The sequence below is a fragment of the Chiloscyllium punctatum genome, chromosome 39 (assembly GCF_047496795.1).
Source record: "Chiloscyllium punctatum isolate Juve2018m chromosome 39, sChiPun1.3, whole genome shotgun sequence".
In the NCBI taxonomy this organism is placed as follows: Eukaryota; Metazoa; Chordata; class Chondrichthyes; order Orectolobiformes; family Hemiscylliidae; genus Chiloscyllium; species Chiloscyllium punctatum.
In genome coordinates this window covers 54,113,305-54,134,524 of record NC_092777.1, presented here as the reverse complement: position 1 = coordinate 54,134,524, position 21,220 = coordinate 54,113,305, and the positions used below count along the sequence as shown (strand labels likewise).

The 21,220-nt window shown below is 42.2% G+C and overlaps 1 protein-coding gene across 1 annotated transcript in view; it reads right to left on the bottom strand.

Annotated features, from left to right (window-relative positions):
• The window catches only part of tha1 (threonine aldolase 1), a 77,253-nt gene that overhangs the window by 16,586 nt on the left and 39,447 nt on the right, over window positions 1–21,220 (bottom strand). Inside the window, exon 2 of the mRNA XM_072558725.1 lies at window positions 16,237–16,320. Within this exon, the coding sequence (XP_072414826.1) occupies window positions 16,237–16,320 (84 nt within the window). The remainder of the gene's footprint in view (window positions 1–16,236; window positions 16,321–21,220) is intronic.

Genomic DNA, 21,220 nt, shown 5'->3' with positions numbered 1-21,220 from the left:
TGACAAACTGAGGGGGAGCTCGACAGATACTTGAAGTGATTAACAGGCTTTCATTTTTGATACCGATATGCTTTCCTGGTCCTACGTGTTCCTAAACACTGTCATTCTAAGGTTCCAGTTCATCAAGCCTCGTTTTCCTGTCACTATTGATCTACTGCTAGAGAACTGCGGAGCTAATCATAATCAGCTTTCCTAATATAATTAAAAGAGAAATAGCATTCCTGAAGACATATTGTTCAGCATCAGAGGTACCTAGCCACCAATTACAATGGCAGTATTCACAAAGCATAATGGCTAATGATAATGTCAAATGGGTTCTGTTCAGAGAAGGATCAAGTTTACATAAGAGAGTGGAAATATGCCACCACTCCTTGGACCACTGCACTGGCATGTTGTAAATGAGGACTGATTTAAGAATGAACGATGACATGTTCCAGCAAAAACAGAATGAAGCTGATTGCAGTGTACATTTAAGGGCTGGTTTCCCCAATTGGGCGAGTCAGTCAGGAAGGGGAGTGAGCAGATTGAAATTTGTATTGAACCGTGAATGACATGTAAACAGCAGTGGAAGACATACTGATCCCTGCTGTGATAAATGGATGACTGCAATATCACATGCACAAAGAGGCACCTTGCACGTGCAGAAAAGATAGAGGAAGATGTCATGCCTGTTCTGCACACTCATTACATCAAATTTCAAACAGAACCAGTTCTGCTTCTGGAGAAAACCAATATTTCCTTAATTCTTCAATGAAGTGCAAAATGCAAATAGTCCCTAAACCTGAGCTTGTGACAACACCCTCAGATTTTGATCACTGTGCTGAATACTGTCAAGTCACATAAAGAATCTTGAAAACCAATTCAGTCTGATGTTAAATGTCTGCATTTAACCAGAGAGGTAAAACGCCCAATTTACCACAATCCTCCATGTTTAATATCTTCAATGTGGAAGTAATTAGCATAGCCCCTGGTTGAGTCAGGATTTTGATGTTTGGCATCTTTCATTTTTATGAGGTTTCAAGTTCATTTCTAATCTGCACAATCCAAACTCAGCTCATATAGCATACAGCTGTTCTTTCTCACAGGGTGTGTGAACAAGTATTTAATTTCACCTCTTTCAACCTAAATTCTATTTTTGTGACAGATATTCACACGTTCAGAAAGACAACAAGCTTCAGCCTCACTGTGAATGCAGCTCCCTGCCTCTATGTCAGGATTTCCTCTTCATCATTGTACATTTTCACTGTCATAGCATCTTAGGGTTGATGGACTTCTACTCACTTAAACGTAAAGGATAGTTTCGGACTCTCGTAGTGCACTCGTATTGTTCTTCCCTTTCCACTTAGCTATCTCAGAACTGGGTCAGCATGGTAGCTTAGTGGCTAAGCACTGCTGCCTCACAGTATCAGGGACGCAGGTTTGATTCCATTTTCAGGTAGCTGTATCTGTGGAGTTTGCACATTTCCCCAGTGTCTGTGCAGGTTTCCTCCCAAAGTCCAAAGATGTGCACGTTTGGTGGGTTGGCCATGCGAAATTGCTTATAGTGTGTAGGCTGGGTGGATTAGCCATGGGAAATGCAAAGTAATAGGGTAGGAGGGTAAGTCTGTTGGGATGCTCCTTGGAGAGTCAGTGTGGACTTGTTGGGCTGAATGGCCTGTTTCCACACTGTAGGGATTCTATTCCATGAACATAGTTGTCAAGGTCCTTGCTTTATTCATTCATGGATGGAGTGTCACTGACTAGGCTAACATTTATTGCTCATTCATAATTGCCCCTCAGTAAATGAGCACTCTTTGTGCATTGCTGCTCTCACACAGGGTATGGGCACTGACAGTACTGTGACAGCGCCTTTGTTTCATAGGAACCTTTTGGAAAAAGACTTGACACAATGAATATTAGTCCAAGTGACCAGCTGTTGGTAGCTTTCACATTTTAAAAAACCATGTGAACCAAATGATTAGATAGAATCCAACAGTTTTATTTTAAGTAAGAACTATTCCATGCATATTCGTAAACTGAATGAGTATTACAGATGTGAATTTATGCATTTGGAATAAATTAGGTTAATGGAGCTAAACAGATACTGGTACATTGGTGTGAGGTTACGATCACTGGTTTGACATTCAGTGAACCTCAGGGCCATGTATAAAATTTAACTTTAACTTCCCCATAATCTGTAGATATTCAAACTGCCAATATGAAAGATGTAGCTATTCTGATTTTGCCTTCATGCAAGCCTTCAAACCCACCAACTGGCAAAAGTATCAAACACAAAATTGAAAGCATAACTACGCGAAACGAATCTTCTATCATCAGTTCTACTTTTCGATTTGCGTCTATTTTTAGGTGTTGGCTCTATTCCCCTCAACAATTTGACAGACAGATGTACCTCCCATCTCTGCAAACACTAATAAAATTGACAGCTTGCATCTAATGCAACAAAATGTGCCTCTGGGGGCGTGTGGGTTGGGGCTTATGAAACAAAATCTGAAACTGAGCCACATAAAATGGATAATAGAACAGAGATGGTGAAGAGGATAAGATGGGAATTCCGGAGTTCAGGGCCTGAGCAGCTGAAGGCATCAGCACCAAACAGTGAAGGGAGGGATGTTCAAGTGGGAAAGGCCAGCACTGTAGGTGTGCAGAGATAATGAAAGCACCGAGACATCCTGCACATCACTTGTCAAGAGGCCAATAATGGACCACGTGTGCCTATGTGCTGTTGGAAATGTTGTGGGCCATCAGCAGCAGCAGCAGAATTGTCTACCAGCACATTCTTTAATCCAATGACTGGCATATACCCCATTCAACTATTACCATCAAGCCAGGGGATCAACCCTGGTTCAATGGAGAGTGCAAGAGGGCATGCCAGGAGCAGCACAAGGCATACCTAACATGAAGTGTTAATCTGTGACACTACCAAACAGAACTACTCGTGTGCTAAACAATGAAGAAAGCAGGCAAAAGACGAGACTAAGTGACCTCACAATCAATATATCAGATCAAAGCTCTGCTATCCTCCCATATCCAGTTATGAATCCGAGTGGTGAACAACTAAATGATTAACAAGAAGTTCCTCCATGAACAGGAGCCTAGCACATCCTTCCAAAAGGCAAGGCTGATGCATTTGCACACATCTTTGGCTAAGTAAGTGCTGAGTGGATGATCCATCTTGACCTCCTCCAGTGATCCCCAGTATCATTGACACCACTTTTCAGTCAATTTGATTCACTCCAAAAAATGGCTGAAGGCACTGGATACTGCAAAGGGTATGAGCTTGACAATATTCCAGCAATAGTACTGAAGACGTGTGCTCCAGAACTTACTGCCCTCATGACAAGCACTTCCAGTAAAGTTACACCACTGGCATCTACCCAACAATATGAAAAACTGTTCAGGTATGTCCTGCACATAAAAAGCAGTTTAAATCTAACTCGGGCAATTACCCCATCGGTCTACTCTCAGTCATCAGTTAAAAATCACACAACATCAGGTTATAGTCCAACAGGTTTAATTGGAAGCACACTAGCTTTCGGAGCGATGCTCCTTCATCATCAGGTGACTATCACCTGATGAAGGAGCGTCGCTCCGAAATCTAGTGTGCTTCCAATTAAACCTGTTGGACTATAACCTGGTGTTGTGTGATTTTTAACTTTGTACACCCCATTCCAACACCGGCATCTCCAACTCAGTCATCAGCAAAGTGATGAAAGGCATCAGCAACACTGCTAGCAAGCAGCATCTGTTCAGCAATAACCTTGACACTGACACCCAGTTTGGGTTCTGCCAGGGATATTCTGACCTCATTTCAGCCTTGGTTCAAATATGGACAAAACAAGCTGAACTCCAGAGGGGAGAAGGAGATATACTGTGTTTGACATCAAGGCCACCAGCTGACTGAGTGTGGCTTGGGAATGCTAGTATCAAAAGGAGATCAAACTCCTTAACTGTGAAATATTGCACCGTTCTGACTCAGAACTATATCACCATTCCATCAGTGTTAAGACATTGAGATACTGGAGCTTCCTTCCCAGGAACACTGTGGGAACACATGGATCAGTTCAAGAACCTAGTTCACCAGCATCTTCTGAAGCGCAATTAGGGATAGGTAACAAACCCATATCCCATAAAAGGATTTTAAAAATTGTTCCAGATATTGCCAATAGAGGACATTCAGCCTTGGAATATTGCTATCAATGAGCAGAGTGACGCAAGTCAAAATATCCCCCCAGGTCTGATCCCTTATATGTACTTCTGATTCTCTTTTGCAGAATACTTTCTATGTAAGTTAGTGTGTATTCTAATAAAAGGCTTTTGCCCGAAATGTTGACGCTCCTGCTCCTCGGATGTTGCCTGACTGGCTATGCTTTTCCAGTACCACACTCGCCTCTGATCTCCAGCATCTGCAGTCCTCACTTTAGCCCTGTATCGACCACATTGTTGGCTGATCTGTATTTCAGACAGACAGTGAGATAGAGGTCATTAACGTCAGCAAGTAGTAACCTGCATTGCCTCCAAGAGACGGGCAGTTCAACTCGGGATGTTCCCTGACCTGCATCAGGCCTCCCAATGTGCTAGCAGCACAATGAAATTTTTATCAGCTGTAACTGTTAAAACATGGCAGAACTGCATGAGTGTTCTTTTTTTCTAACAAAACAGGCTAGCTGTAGTCACCCAACTGTACATACAACATTCTGAGGCAGAGTGGAACAAGGTAAAGGGAAGTGAGATTGAGAGCAGGGCCAGAGGTCAGGCAGTGCAAAGGACGGGGCAAAGGTGTGGGCAGAGTAAGGCTGAGGGTGAGGGTAGGGCGAGGTGAGCTGAAGACAAGGGGAAGTGGATGAAAACGCTCATAAACGTGGGTATGTGGCAGCTGTGTTTTACATTGCAATTGGTGTTTTGCAACATGAAAACGATAAAAATCCCATTGAAAAATTCCAGAAACCTGAACAACGTTGGAAACATCTTCAATGTACTACAGAAATACACGTAGGTTGATGGCTGCAGAGGGTGATTTACTACACGGACTTCATTTTACTGCAGAACAAAAGGGAAACCCATTCTTTGAGAGTGGTCCTCAGACTTGAATAAATTGTCAATTAGTGCCTGACAGACTAGAAATAAACATAACAGGCCACAGAAAATAATATTTATGATGTTTACTGTTACTACTCTTTCCCTTGTCATAGTATGGCAGTAAATGTCAGACATAAATATGGTCAACTGAACTTAGCTCAGGGTTCACAAACCTGTGGTTCTTTGACCTGATTATATATGGTACAGGCTGGCTTCAAATAACTAGTTCACTGATTCAGTTTGACAATTATTGGTAGTCCACAAAGTTGCGTCAATTTAACGACTGTGGGTCTCCCACATTTCTAAACTCACAGCAATAATCATCGGATCAAGGATTCCAGGATGGAATGTTTGACGGAGTGATTTCAGTTCTCATGAAGGAAGTGTGTGTCAGTATGCTCTCTTTCATCCTAGTTAGTTATAATAAAATCATACATTTAATTCTTTAGTGCGCAAACAGTAAATCACTGACACCATGCGTCAAGTAAGTGTATTACTTGTTACTTTCAATGCCCTGAAGATGTGTTACATTGTATGGGATAATACTGGTCAAGGATTTTGGACTTTTTAGTTCCTGCTTTTAAAATGGACTAAGTGTAGATGGCATTTAGCTCAGTTGGTTGGATGGCGAGTGGTAAATTCAGATTAATGCTAACAGTGAGGGTTCAATTCCCATATGGGCAGAGGTAGACTTAGGACCCGCCTCTTCACCCTGTCCCTGAGAGTGGAAGAAATTGACAAAAAAAACCCACCAAGTAAACAGCCACAAGCTGAAACATCAGCAGCCAATGATGATGCCCTGACAATCTAAGACAACAAGCCAAGGACCTGTCCTTGGGCAGAGCACTCATGAAACTATAGCAGTAAAATGCATGGAGCAGGGCTTTCAGAGCAACCCTTACCTGGTAGTGAGGACTTGAAACCGGGATTAGAGTGAATATTTGGTAAAAGCAACATGATGAAAGAATGAAGCTACAATACAACCGAGATAAAATTACAGGTGGACAAATTGGGATCGTCAACTTAATTAAACTTGATCAGAATCCGAGAACAGTTGGATAATGGATAACTTCATTCAGACACATGTTCATCATGGATTCTGATAATGCTCTCGGCACAATGAAGAAACACTGTGTACTTTCAAGGACACTGGCTGCTAACAACAAGGGATAAACAGAGAAGACAGCCAAGCTGGACCTTAGGAAAGGAGAGGAAAACAATAAGTCCATTTATGGCCATTCGACTCAATAACAAACATATAACTTGGACTCAGCTAAGTGATTTTTCGGGAGCACTTCACGAGATGTTTGAACAAGATACCATAAGATGGGACACTTCATACCACCCAGCCAAAGGGCCAATGTAAAGAATATAAAGTATCATGCTGCTGTTGAGGGTTTGATAGCACTAAACATTGTTACGCACTTTTTGAATAGGTTTAAATTCCTTAAGCATTAATATTCAGTTATTCTCTTAAAGACATTGTGTACTCACCATTTTAGTTACTTACTTTAAAGTCATTTGCTTTTTTTAAAATGAAATATATTTTGGCATGAATGGAAGCCAAACTGATGACTGCCCTTTGGAAGGTGCATGGTCCAATTGTGTGCCATTTTTCTGCTATGTTTAGATCTTTTACTAAAGATATCTATAAAGTGAATATTAATGTAGGACATAGAGTCATAGAGATGCACAGCATGGAAACAGACCCTTCGGCCCAACTCGTCCATGCCAAACAGATACTGCAACCCAATCTTGTTCCACCTGCCAGCACCCGGCCCATATCCCTCCAAACCCTTCCTATTCATATACCCATCCAGATGTCTTTTAAATGTTGCAACTGTACGAGCCTCCACGACTTCTTCTGGCAGCTCATTCCAGATACGTACTACTCTCTGTGTGATAAAGTTGCCCCTTTTACAGCTTTCCTCTCTCACCCTAAAACCAAGCCCTTTAGTTCTGGACTCCTCCACCCCAGGGAAAAGACTTTGTCTATTTATCCTGTCCATCAATTTTGGTTCTGTATAGTTCTTCCACTTAGGTACTCCATCGTGTATCTTGCCATTCCTTCATGTTAGTTGTATTCACCAGCATAAGGTTGAATGTAAAAATGTTACTATCTTCCTGATAAAACTATTACACAGAACATGGAACAGTGCAGAACAGGAACATGGCCTCTGCACCAACCATGGTGCTACTCTAAACGAATCCTACCGGCCTGCACATAGTCCAAATCACTCTACTCCCTGCCTGTTCATGTCTATGTCTAAATGTCTCTTAAAAAGGATAAGAGCAACCTTATTTTGGATCTATTTTGAAGGAATGGGAAGTATGTTTGCAAGAAATACATTTAATGGCCAAGGTCTCCCAATATCTGGAGCACTGACACACTTAACATAAGCCTCTAGTAAATACCAAGACCCTGCGAACATCCTGATACAATAAAACTTCCAATGGGCCTTTTACACAGGCCCAGATGCTCCATGAATACTTCTTACAGAGGGCTCAGGATTGGATGCTTCAACTAGATACACATTAAACACCCAGATACTTGCCCTGGGATTGTTACGTTGTTTAATCTCTGGTGCAACTCCATTGTTTATGAGTGCCATATAAAATTCTTTAAGTTAGTAAAGTAACTGCACTGTCCTGACATTTAGTATGCTAATCATAGAATGGAGACACTTGAGTCGCACAGAACCATAACATAAATTTTGCTAAGTACTGCAATTTATTACTTACAAGAGGAAATCATTGGATGCTTAAAGAGCCTTAATACATGATTTTGTTTTTACAAATTATAATGATTACATGAGAAAGTGCAGATAAAGGAATAGTGGTAAATCTTACAAATCAAATAATATGCACAGAACAATTGTGACACCACCTTTAATGACATTCTTGGCTCTGAGTAGGAATGTCATGGGTTCAAATGACCGGAGCACAGAGAACAGGTTGATTCCTCAACACAGTGTTGCACTGTTGGAGGAGAGACATCTCTTGGACAAAACACAAAACCAAGATTCCAGGTTATACGTTTGCTCGCTGAGCTGGAAGGTTTGTTTTCAGGTATTTCATCACCATGCTAGGTAACTGGAATTAGCCTCCAGTGAAGCGCTGGTGTTATGTCCCAGGATTCACTGATGGTGTTACGTAGCATGGTAATGAAACATCTGAAAACAAACCTTCCAGCTCAATGAGCAAACTTACAACCTGAACCTCAAGCTGAGCTATAAATCTTCTCAAAAATCGCAACCAAGGTTCCATTTCTCCCTTACATAGAGAAAATGATCCCATGATGCAACTCAAAGAGAAATATAGCAGATCAGCTGATGTTCCTGTCAATATTTATCCCAAATCCAATTTCATTAAAGCAGATCATTTATCTTGTTGTTATATGAGGGACAGCTGTGCAGAAATCGGCTTTCCTTTTCAATGAACTCGGAAGGTTGCAGTTACTCCTGTTGGGCTCCTTAACTTTGTTTCCAATCTTTGGATTGCTACTCAATGAGTTTTGCATTTAACAATGCTCTATGCATCTGTTCAAGCGGATGCAGAAAAATAAAATGTACTTGTGACCTTTGAGAACATTTTATTTTCTCTCCCAGTTGGGTTTAACACACCACTGATCTTGTAGCTGCTGCTTAATCTGGATTTAATTGGTACAACAGGGTTCCCTGGAGTACTATTCAGCAGTTAAAACAATTTAACACATATTCTTCAGAACTGTATCTGCTTCAGTGACATGATAGTGAAATATGTTTTTCTTCTAAAACAAAGTATGCTATTTTTCTTGTGTTGTGTCCTCCTGAATGTGTGCAAAGATCACGGTGACCAAAGTTCCTTGTTATAGTTTTATTTGACCCTGCGTCAAGAAAAGAACATATATTTTTCAACTGTTTTGCAATGTTTGAAGTTACATATTAATGAGCCAAGAACAAAAACTAGAATAAGATTCTTTCTATTCCCTGAATTCTTCAATCACTTGCACACCCCTCAGATTAAAGTCTTAGGTGGTAACTGCTGGGGGGCATAAGCAGACAAGAATTGGCTGAAATCAGAAATATTATAGCATGGCTTGAAGTGGAGTGAGTTCACATGGTTGATAACACGAATGACCTGTGTGCTTCGTACACAGTGAACATCCAATTATGGAAAAACAAACAGCAAAAGTATTGAACTAAATCAAGGTAAAGTTCATAGACATTGGTGCAAACATAAAATATTTAGAAAACATCAGGCAATATATTCAGCATTTTAGTAATGCAAGGTCAATTTGCATGAAGATACTTGAAGTGTGTGAGCTCTTGTGCTGGCACTTATATTGCAGTTTTCTCAAAGTTGCCTCCCAATCCAGACAGATAAATCTCCATTAATGCAACACAGGAAGGCAGAAGAATATCCTTCAGCAGTTTCTTATATAGGAAACAAAATTATGACATGAAATGTGCAGAATCCTATAATTAGAAATCATCTGAAAGTTGAACCATAACATGCACTACTTTCCGGTGTTTGTACCAAAGAATTTATTTTGAAATCCTTTCTTTAGATAAACCCTCAAAGTGTGGTTAAAAATGGTAATCACATGCAACTTTTCACTGTCGGGCATATGATTCAAGTCCGTTATTTTATTATTTGTCTTCCCTCTGAAAAAACAATACAGCAAAACTGTGCGTCATTTCAAGGTTGCAGTGCACTCTCCCTTCCTTTGTGGTCAGTTCTCATAAATGTTATCAGATTGTCAGAGTGAACTGCACGAGCTGCACATGGTATGTGATACAGGAAGACCATTCCAAATCTACATATGGTTGTGAATGCTACCCAGCCCAGCTTCCTGTGTTTTTTCCTCTTAGATTTAGCAAGCTAGACATCTTCCTCAAAAAAATCTAGTCTAAGCAATAATCTTCACAGTCTATTTGCACTATCTTTCTAAGAACTAGGCAGGATGCAAGAAGAAACATTCTGAGGCACAACTTGTGAAAAAATCAGATGCCAAAGGGTTATTTTTCCACAATGCAGCACACATTACTCACTATCATTATATACAAGATCAAAACATTATTTCTCTGTATTCTCACATGATCTCTTCTTTGTAAACAGTGAAGAACAAATCCTGCAAAGCCACTTAAAAGAGGCAGGGCTTTATCTAACCTAAAAGATGGCTTCAGTTCTTTAGCTGGAAGTAGTCATCTAGAAGCTGATGTCTGGGAGGTAGATTGACCCCACAATGTAATTTGAAAATTGGAACTTCTCTTGCTAGTTGAGAGGTCACTTGACAAAAGGAGACAGACCAAAGGGATTTGTTGCCTTGGACCGAAACAAACTGCTCCTCTGTTTCTGGCACATGCTAATCCTTGCAACTGAATTAAATGTTTTATAAGAACAATTGCTTTTTTCTAATTCAGAATTCACAATAAAAGCTTCACTCACTGATGTAAATCAGAGAGAATTGCAGCCACGTTTCAATACAGATTGCACAATTTCTGACCATAACAACTTTAGCAGAGGTCAGAGAAACACCAACCATTTACAGAAGTACTTCCAGCTTTCTGACAAGCATCATCTCAAACTTATGATGGATAATTGGAAGAAGCCTTGTGGAAATTCTTACAGCAGACATTTTGCGCAGGCAATCTGTGATTTAACCTTGGTGCAGCATGTACAAATATGAAGTGAGAATGGCAGCATATTGTTAATGTGACTGGGCTAATCATTAAGAAAAATCCAGAGAAAGCTCAACCCCTACCACAACAATTTGAAACCTGGATTCGGTTTACAATCTGGAAATAAACCAAACGTAGAACGGAGTATGAGAATCCAGTTTAATGAAGATCCAAAGCAAAAACATAAAGTGCTGGAGAAACTCAGCAGCTCTGGCAGCATGTGTGGAGAGGGAGACATAGTGCTTTGAGCTTAGAGACCCCTTTTTCAGAACTGTTCTGAACTCCAGTTCTGAAGGAGGATCACTGGACAGGAAATGCCACAGGTGCTTCCAGAGCTGCTGCATTTCCCCCCAGCACTTTGTTTTTGTTTTAGATTTCTAGCATCTGCACTTCTTTGTTTTATATTATTCCTAAGGATCTAACCTGATTCACAGATGTTCTTTAAGGAAGATGAATGCCACCTTTATCTGGTTTGGTATATATGTTTGGCAGGCTTACATTAACAAGTTGCCTCTTAACTGCAGTGGCCTAGCATGCCAACACAGTCATATGAAAGCTCAGGGAAACTAAGGATAGACAATAAACAAACTCCCACATCTTGGGAACAATCAGGAAAATCTCCTATGTTTGTTACTGGAAGAATCCTGAACTGCAACCCCATACAGAGTGCACAATTTGAATTATACAAATAAGGCTCTAATCTCTTGGACCAAAACTCTGGTGATTCACAAAGACTGACTGTTCACTCAGTTTATGGGAATTAGCCTCAAAGCACATGCCTGGAGTGAACTGCTGCGAATTGATGCAGCTTTACATTATTTAGCACTGCCCTGCAAATACATTCTACTGGGAATTCAGGTACCAATGGAAGGATTCACAGCATACCAACACTGTGAGGTCTTTAACAAGCTCCCCAAGGAACAATTTCTTTGGGATTTTCAAGACAGGAAAGGAAGGTGGACAAGAAATAAAAGTCATTTTTTACACAGTAATCACATAGAGCGGAGTCTGGAAGTAGACAATGCTGGCAAAATTAAAAAGGAAACTACATTAGTTTTTGATTATTAAAAAACACAATGCCGAAAGGAACAAGATACAAAGAACTCTGATGCTTTGTGTACTTTGGGACTAGCCACATGCACTGCAGCAGCAGCTTCTACTGATGTTGGATAGGTTCCTATACTTGGAAAAGAAGTCATGGATGTGCTCCCTCATTCCATTCTACATAAATCTCAGTGACAGTGCCCATTTTGACTATCACAACATGCTAGAACAGATTTCAAAAATACTTTAAAACATTTGGGTGGAGCACAGACATGTTAAAGGTATTTATGTGGAGGATCTGTTTGAGTCTAGATTCAGAGAAATGAGAGCAATCTCTGATCTGGTCAGTTCTTCTTCGTAGCAGCCTCTTGCAGTTAAAGATGACTTGCTTCCATGTTAAAACAGGGTTCTCTGGTGACCGAAGAGCGCAATAGATGCCTTTCAGTCTCTATTACAGGAGGGGCAGGAGGTGGCTGGGGAAATGGGAGGAGGGATGCCTGGGTTGCCATACATTTCTTTCTCTGTTGATGCTTGTCATTGGTGAGGAGATTCAAGGCGTACACAGCCTTCCCAGATGCTTTCCCTCGACTTCAGCAGGTCTTGAGCCAGGTTCCTAATTGTTGTCGGGAATGGTACTTTTCTTCAAGAAGGATTCAAGGGCGTCCTTAAACGGTTTCCACTATCCTCCTGAGGCCCACTTGCCATGTCAAAGCCCTGAGTGGAACTTTTGTTTTGAGAGTCCCAAGTCAGGCATGTGGAGTTGGATGAATACAGTCATGTTTCAATGCTGGTGACATGGTGGCTTCAACGAGAACAGTAACATTGTGGAGCCTATTCTGTCAATTAATTTGCAGGATTTTGAACAGGCAGCAACTGGTGGTACTTCTCCAGGGTTTATGAGGTGTCTGTCTCATGTAGTTCATATCTCGGTCCCACTGCTTGGTGGATTATGAGCTTGGTACCAGGTTTCATGTCCTGGCCATCAGATGCTCTCTTCCTCAGGTAAGACTGTGTTGGCACAATGAAGGTGGCTTTGAAACTCAATGATGTCTGCTCTTGTTTAGAGTAAGCTCCCAAGGTATGGAAAATAGTCCATGTTGTCCAATGTTTTGTCATGGATTTTGATCATCTTGGGATGGGCATTGCAGTGTGGCAGGACCGGGTTAGTACAAGACCATTGCTTTATGGAAGTTTAGCATGCTGCCCATGATGTCATGTGCTTCAGTAAAAGTGTTGATGAAGTTCAGCCTCATAGTGTGCAGGTACAAGAATTGTCTTCATATAACTGTCCAATGACATGAGCTTGGATCAGCAGCGGAGGGTGAATAAGTTCCAGTTTGTTCAGTAGATTAGCCCCACTTCAGCAGGGAGCTTTCTGAGGGTGAGATGAAACATTGCAAAAGGAAAGATCAAGAAGAATGTTTGACGCCAGTCTGAATGTGAATTGGCCAAGATTTCCGTTTCGCCGGCCCCCAACCCCTCATCTTCACATGGACATCCAATCCCCTACACCTCCATCCGCCATGACCAGGGCCTCCAAGCCCTCTGTTTCTTCCTCTCCCGACATCCCCAACAGTACCTTTCCACCGACACTCTCATTTGTTTGGCTGAACTGGTCCTCACCCTTAACAATTTCTCCTTCGAATCCTCCACTTCCTCCAGATGAAAGGGGTAGACATGGGCACCCGCATGGGCCCCAGCTATGCCTGTCTCTTTGTCGGCTACGTAGAACAGTCCATCTACCATAGTTACACTGGCACCACTCACCACCTCTTCCTCTGCTACACTGATGACTGCATTGGTGCCACCTCGTGCTCCTGCGAGGAGATTGAGCAAGTCATCAACTTCACCAACACATTCCACCCTGACCTTAAATTCATCTGGACCATCTCTGACACCTCCATCCCCTTCCTGGACCTCTCCATCTCCATCAATGATGACCGACTTAACACTGATATTTTTTTACAAACTCACCAACTCCCACAGCTACCTGGATTACACCTCTTCCCACCCTACCTCCTGCAAAAATGCCACCTCATATTCCCAATTCCTCCACCTCTGCCGTATTGGCTCCCAGGAGGACCAGCTGCACCACAGAACACACCAGATGGCCTCCTTCTTTAAAGGCCGTAATGTCCCTTCCGACGTGGTTGAAGGTGCCCTCCAATGCATCGCACCCACATCCCACACCTCCGCCCTCAAACCCCACCCCTCCAACCGAACTAAGGACAGAAACCCCTGGCCCTCAACTTCCATCCTACCAACCTTCGCATAAACTGCATCATCCACCAATATTTCCGCCACCTCCAAACAGACCCCACCACCAGGGATATATTTCCCTCCCCAATCCTTTCCGCTTTCTGCAAAGACCGTTCCCTTCGTGACTACCTGGTCAGGTGTACGCCACCCAACAACCCACCCTCTTCTCCTGGCACCTTCCCCTGCCACTGCAGGAATTGCAAAACCTGCGCCCACACCTCCTCCCTCACCTCCATCGAAGGTCCCAAAGGAGCCTTTCACATCCATCAAAGTTTTACCTGCACATCCACCAACGTCATTTATTGTATCCGGTGCTCCCGGTGTGGTCTGCCCTACATTGTGGAAACTGGACGCCTGCTCATAGAGCGCTTTAGGGAACATCTCCGGGACACCTGCACCAATCAACCCCACCGCCCCATGGTCAAACATTTCAACTCCCCCTCCCACTCTGCGGAGGACATGGAGGTCCTAGGCCTCCTCCACCACCACTCTCTCACTACCTGGAGGAAGAATGCCTCATCTTTCGCCTCGGAACACTTCAACCCCAGGGCATCAATGTGGACTTAACATGTTTCCTATTTCCCATCGCCGCAGCTTAACTCAGTTCCAACCTTCCAGCTCAGCACCATCCTCATGACCTGTCCTACCTGCCAATCTTCTTTCCTACCTACCTGCTCCACTCTCCTCTCCTACCTAACACCTTCATCCTCACCTCCACTGACCTATTGTACTCTTGGCTACCTTCTTCCCAGCCCCATCCCCCTTCCATGCATCTCTCCACCTCAGAGGCTCCCTGCCTCATTCCAGATGAAGGGCTTTTGCCCAAAATGTCGATTTTCTTGCTCCTCGGATGCTGCCTGACCTGCTGTGCTTTTCCAGCGCCACTCTCATCTAGACTCTATGGTAACATCTCTAGCATTTAGCCATCATCATGAAACAATCCTAAAACCATCTACTTGATCTTTATTGGATGCACAGTCACAATCCCAACTTCGGTTTTAATAATGCAACTTTAATTATTGAGGAGAGAGGAAGGGATGTGAAATTCAAAGGATTGCAAAATCATAAGTGCATTCTTTGTAAACTTGGTTATGCATCTTGCTTGGAGCAAATCTTTCCTCTTGACATCTTTGCCATTTCGAGACAATGTAACATATTCATATATGTTGTACATGAGGGATAGCATCTAGCCTTATGCAGATCAGAAAACTGTCTGAGAAACAGAAATGTCCTTCTTGTAATGTACAAGTCAAAACACTTTTACTACATAAAATGAAGAGGCAATCCCATGAAGACAGTGGAATGCATTCCCTAACAGACATTGGAAATTTGCAGGTCTGAACAAATAATAGACTACTCAGGGATTAGGTAACCTTTTCTCTGTTTGACAGCAGATCTTCACTGCAAAACTAGTCAACATGATCCAAAACAGGGTGAAGACGACAGCCACGCTAAATCCCTCCATTACAATGATAACTTATTAACTTGCTTCACCTCTAAACAGAGGAAACACAACCTCTTCAGTCACAGTCACAACTGCATTGCCCTATTTGGATGGTGGGGTATCTTTTCTAATTACAGTCCATTTCTCAGTGATACATAGCACTGTCAATGCAACAGAAGGTTGTGATTGCACAACCACTGCATAATAAGATTACAATTAGGTTTTAAAATGTGATGGAGGACAAAGCACACTTTGATACCAGAAAGGCAGACTCATAATTACATTGCACCACTTCTGAGTTCATGGTGTCCTGGAAATAAAACATTCAATGTGAGTATAGCAAGCTCCAATGTGATGATGACCAGATAAACTATTTTAGTGGCGTTAATTCAGGGATAAAGGGGAACTTCAACGTTCTTCTTCAAAATAGTGTCATGGAGTCTTTTATGTTTACCCAAGGAAGCAGACGACATTTTAAGTTTAAAGTTTAAAGTGTCATCCAAAAGCAGGCCTCACCAACAGTGCAGTACTGCCTCTGTACTGCCCTGCGATTGTTGGCCTAGATGTTGTGCTCAAGTCTCTTAGAATAGGACTCAATTGCACAATTTTTACATTCACATGTTAGAGGGTTACCACTGAGTCACAGCTGACACCAGCTAGAGCTGATCTAGATCTTTGGTGGTTCTGATTCGTTACGATTAAAAGCAAGTTTTGAAGCTATGGTGTGGTGAGAGGCTGCTTTACACTGACCTGAAACGAGATTTCCCATTGTTCCACTGGGTACAAACAAGGCATCCTCCATCCCAAACAGCTCAGCAGCTTGCCTCCGAAGCTCTGTGAGGGGAAAAAAACAAGAGTACCCCATTTGGGTGTTAATTCAGAATTATTACAAAGCCACTGATTTATTTAATCATTTTTCTAATTATTTTTATTCAGTGCATCTTCCATTTTCTACTTACTTTTAAAGCCTTGTGTATTTCTTTGATGAAATAAATGCGTAAGTAATGAAAATAAAATCTCAGTTCTTAAAAGTAATGGAGAGGCACGTTAGTTTTATGAATCAAATTGATCTGCACGCTCTAGAGATATGTAGCTCATGGCATATCTCTTAGTTTTCAAGATTACATTAATAATGGTGTGTATTATTAATATGCCATGATTTTTCCATTAGATACACTGCAAAGAAAACTAACAATCCAGTTCAATACTGATTGAATTCCAGATTGTTGGAAGTGCATCAGATAAAAGTTCTGTTTGCTTTGGACACACACAGAATGTGAAAATGCTCTGCACAACAACATTAAGAAATGCAACAAAAACAAAAATTGCTGGAAAAGCTCAGCAGGTCTGGCAGCATTCACAGATCATTTGTCACTTCATTTCTCACTCAGCCAGAATAACAAGCCAGAATAACAAGTAAGATCTTGTTATTTACAGAGATGGTCCAAAGAAGGCAAGAGGTAGCAGCAAAATCATTGAAGTGATGAAAAAATTAGGATTCTTTTAAAACGGGATCCCATTATTACATTTTTTTCTTACATGGAGAACATAAAGGTGCGGCACAGTGGCTCAGCGGTCAGCAATGCTGCCTCACAGCACCAGCGTCCCAGGTTCGATTCCAGCCTCGGGCGACTGTCTGTGTGGAGTTTGCACATTCTCCCCGTGTCTATGTGGGTTTCCTCCGGGTGCTCCTGTTTCCTCCCACAGTCCAAAGATGCGCAGGTCAGATGAATTGGCCGTGTTAAATTGCCCATAATGTTAGATGCATTAGTCAGAGGGAAATGGGTCTGGGTGGGTTACTCTTCGGAGGGTCAGTGTGGACTGGTTGGGCCGAAGGACCTGTTTCCACACTGCAGGGAATCTAATCTAATCTAAACAGTGTTTAAAGAGAAGTTAATGTGAGACAGATTCAGCCAGATAGAGAAAATTGCTGCTGAATGAAGGCAGGGACTGAATCTGAGAAAACATTAATCTTCCTTTAGAGCAAAGTTGAACACACAATTATGGGGATTAAGAAACCGCATGGCCATTATCATGCCAACTGGTCTTGCTTAAATTTTACTAATCCACGTGAATATTATGGTCTCAGCACTATAGGAGGTTTGATGACAGGGAAAAGGGTCAGATGTGCAAGAGCAATATTTGTCTGAGGAAGCATACATGGAGACATAAGATGAGTAAGAATCATGTCGAAAGTTGGATTTCTTGAAATGATTGCACAAGGGGGTGCAATGAGAGAGTCATTGTTGCGGATGTACAAGGTATCCATTCAATTGAACATGCTGGGGGGGGGGGGGTGGAGAAGTGGTGAGGGGGGGAAATCGATGAAACACTGAAAGAAATAGAAAATCAGTAAATGACACTAACAAAGGACACAAGCCCAGACATTCACTCACTCAGCAGTAGATTCCAAAAATGTAGGAAGACCTATTGATGTTTTTCCAGTATTTTTTGGTTTCACCATAGGGTTGGGTTTGACTCTCGTTATGACCCTCTCCATGGCTTTGAACGCTTTCAAACAAATCACTAAAAAACGTCTCATCAAATTACAATACTTAATTATCTTTCCGATGTTAGATTTACTGTTGTACAAGTTAATGAATCGTGTCTCTTATTCTTAGAACAAAATGAATATGTGAGCCACTCCCTTGGTCTCAGGGCAGGTACTGTGTTTACACAAAAATGTTAATCATTGTTACATCTTTTGTTACTCAACCCTTACATTCTCAAGTGCATTGCAACTGAATTGCATTGAATTGAATTTACTGTCACGGGTACAGAGGCACAGTGAAAAACTTTGTCTTGTCAGCAATACAGGCAGATAACAGAGTTGAGTAGCATAGATAGTAAATAATAGGTAAACGGCAGCAAAAACAAAAACACAGGTACAGGCGAATGTTAAGAGTTTGTGAGTCCATTCAGTCAACTGCTTGACATATTCAATTAACCTCATCATTCCTCGGTACCTTTCACATAGCCCTGTAATTTTCTTCCCCTTTCTAGTGATTATCCAATTCTGTTTTGAATGTTATGACAGGATCTCAGTCCAGAAAATTTCAGTTCACCTCCAACATCCAGAAGCCTGTGGGCAACGTTCCCTAATGTCTAAGGAAAGTCTAGATAGGAAACTGCAGGAGACCATTTAGCTCTGAAAATGTTCTACCATTCCATTAGGCTGTGACTGATGTGTACTTAGTTGTTTGGTCTAACTTGATCTACACCCAATAAAAGTATATTGATTCAGTTCTGAAAATGTAATTGACGCAGTATTCAAAATAGTCTTTTTTAAACAGGCCCACTAATCTTTGTATGAAGGAATGTTTATCGGGTGGCACGGTGGCACAGTGGTTAGCACTGCTGCCTCACAGCGCCAGAGACCCGGGTTCAATTCCTGCCTCAGGCGACTGACTGTGTGGAGTTTGCACGTTCTCCCCATGTCTGCGTGGGTTTCCTCCCACAGTCCAAAGATGTGCAGGTCAGGTGCATTGGCCATGCTAAATTGCCCGTAGTGTTAGGTAAGGGGTAGATGTAGGGGTATGGGTGGGCTGTGCTTCGGCGGGGCAGTGTGGACTTGTTGGGCCAAAGGGCCTGTTTCCACACTGTAAGTAATCTAATCTAATCTAATCTTTCTTGATTTCACACCTGGAAACTTGGGTAAGGGAATCTTTAATTATTTTCAAATCTATGGAATTATCTGCCAGAGGAATGTGTGGAGGTGGGTACAATTTCAACATTTTAAAGGCATCTTGATGGGTATATGAATAGGAAGGGTTTAGAGAGATATGAGCTAAATGATGGCAGATGGGACTAGATCAGTTTAGGATATCTGGTCGGCATGGGTGAGTTGGACCGAAGGATCTGTATGAATCTAGCGATCTATTATGATGAATTCCCTGGACAGGTAGGACTCAAGCCTGGGTCTTCTGATCCATAAGCCAGATACTGCCTCTGTACAATGTTTGTGTAAAGATTTGCAGCTCAGGTGCCAGTTGTCATGGTTGTGGGTATGTTCGCCGAGCTGGGAAGTTGATTTGTAGACATTTCGTCCTCTGTCCAGGTGACATCATCAGTGCTGTGGAGCCTCCTGGGAAGCGCTGCTGAACTGTCTTTTCTGGAATTTATTAGGTTCCCTTCCTGCTGCTTCCAGTTGTTTGTTGTAGTGGCCGCTATACTGGGTCTAGGTCAATGTGCTTGTTGATGGAGTCTGTGGATAAGAGCCAAGCTTCTAAAAATTATCTGGCTGTCCTCTCTTTGGCTTGTCCTATGATCATTGTGTTGTCCCAGTTGAATTTGTGGTCCTTGTCATCTGTGTGTGGCTATTAGGGACAGCTAGTCTTGGCGGTTAGTGGCTAGTTGGTGATGCTGATTGCTAGTTAAAAGGTAAAATCAATGACTGCAGATGCTGGAAAGCAGAGTCTAGATTAGAATGGTGCTGGAAATGCACAGCAGTTCAGGCCAGCATCCGAGGAGCAGGAAAATCGACGTTTCGGGCAAAAGCCCTTCATCAGGCTGTATTCCTAACAACGGGCTTTTGCCCGAAATGTCGATTTTACTGCTCCTCGGATGCTGCCTGAACTGCTGCGCTTTTCCAGCACCATTCTAACCTAGACGCTGATTGCTAGTTGTCTGTTGGTTTGCCCTATATAGTGTTGCGTGCAGTCTTTGCATGGAATCTTGTAAATTACGTTTGTCTTGCACATGATGTTTTATGTAAAGTATTGTGGTTAGTGAGTTAGGTCATGGCATGTCCTCATCGCGTTGTTTGTCTGATAGACATTTGCAGACGAAGTTGTGCAGATATCCTTTCTAGGTGAATACTCTGTAGGTGTTCTTCCCTTGACAGCTTGGGAGTGCTGCAGTGTGTTGTTGCTCTATTGAACAGGAACTGACAGCTAGGTCTTCTCCACCCACTGGGATCCATGACAGCCCATAAACTGACAGCCACACTCAGACAACAACTCACCAAGACAAAAGACCTTATATCGATCATGTGCAAGACAAGCATAATTTACAATGCAAAGACTGCATGCAACACTATACTGTATAGAGCAAACAGACAGACAACTAGCAATCAACATCCACAAACACTAACTAGCCACTAACCTCCACAATCAGATGTCCCAAATACCTACTCACACACATGACAAGGACCACAACTTCAACTGGGACAGCACAATGATCATAGGACAAGCTTAAAAGAGGTATAGCCAGAGAATTTCTAGAAGCGGGACACTCATCCATGGACTCCATCAACAACCACATAGACCTGGACCCAATATACCAACTACTACAAAGAGCAACTGGAAGTAGCAGGAAGAAAACCAAATAAATCCTAAAAGAGACAGTACAGCAGCACATCACAGGAAGCTCCAAAGCACTGAAGATGTCACCTAGACAGGGCATGAAACGTCTACAAATCAACTTCCCAGCTTGGCTAACATACCCACAACCACGACTACCTCTGTACCTCAAGACCTTATGCCTTGACCCCATTTGGCCTATCCGATGAAAGCAGAGCAGAAATTCTCAGGGAACTCCACTTGCTTTATCCTTTCAATCAGAGGACACTCCCTGACTATCTGTCACCTGCACCCTATCTCAATGACTAGTTCATGGTACAAGGTTAACTTTAATACCATGCATTTTCATTTTTTCCCTGATAAATTACATTGGAGAATCTTCTAAAATACTCTGTCTCTGATGATCAATTCTCGTCATATTTTCACAGCTATGA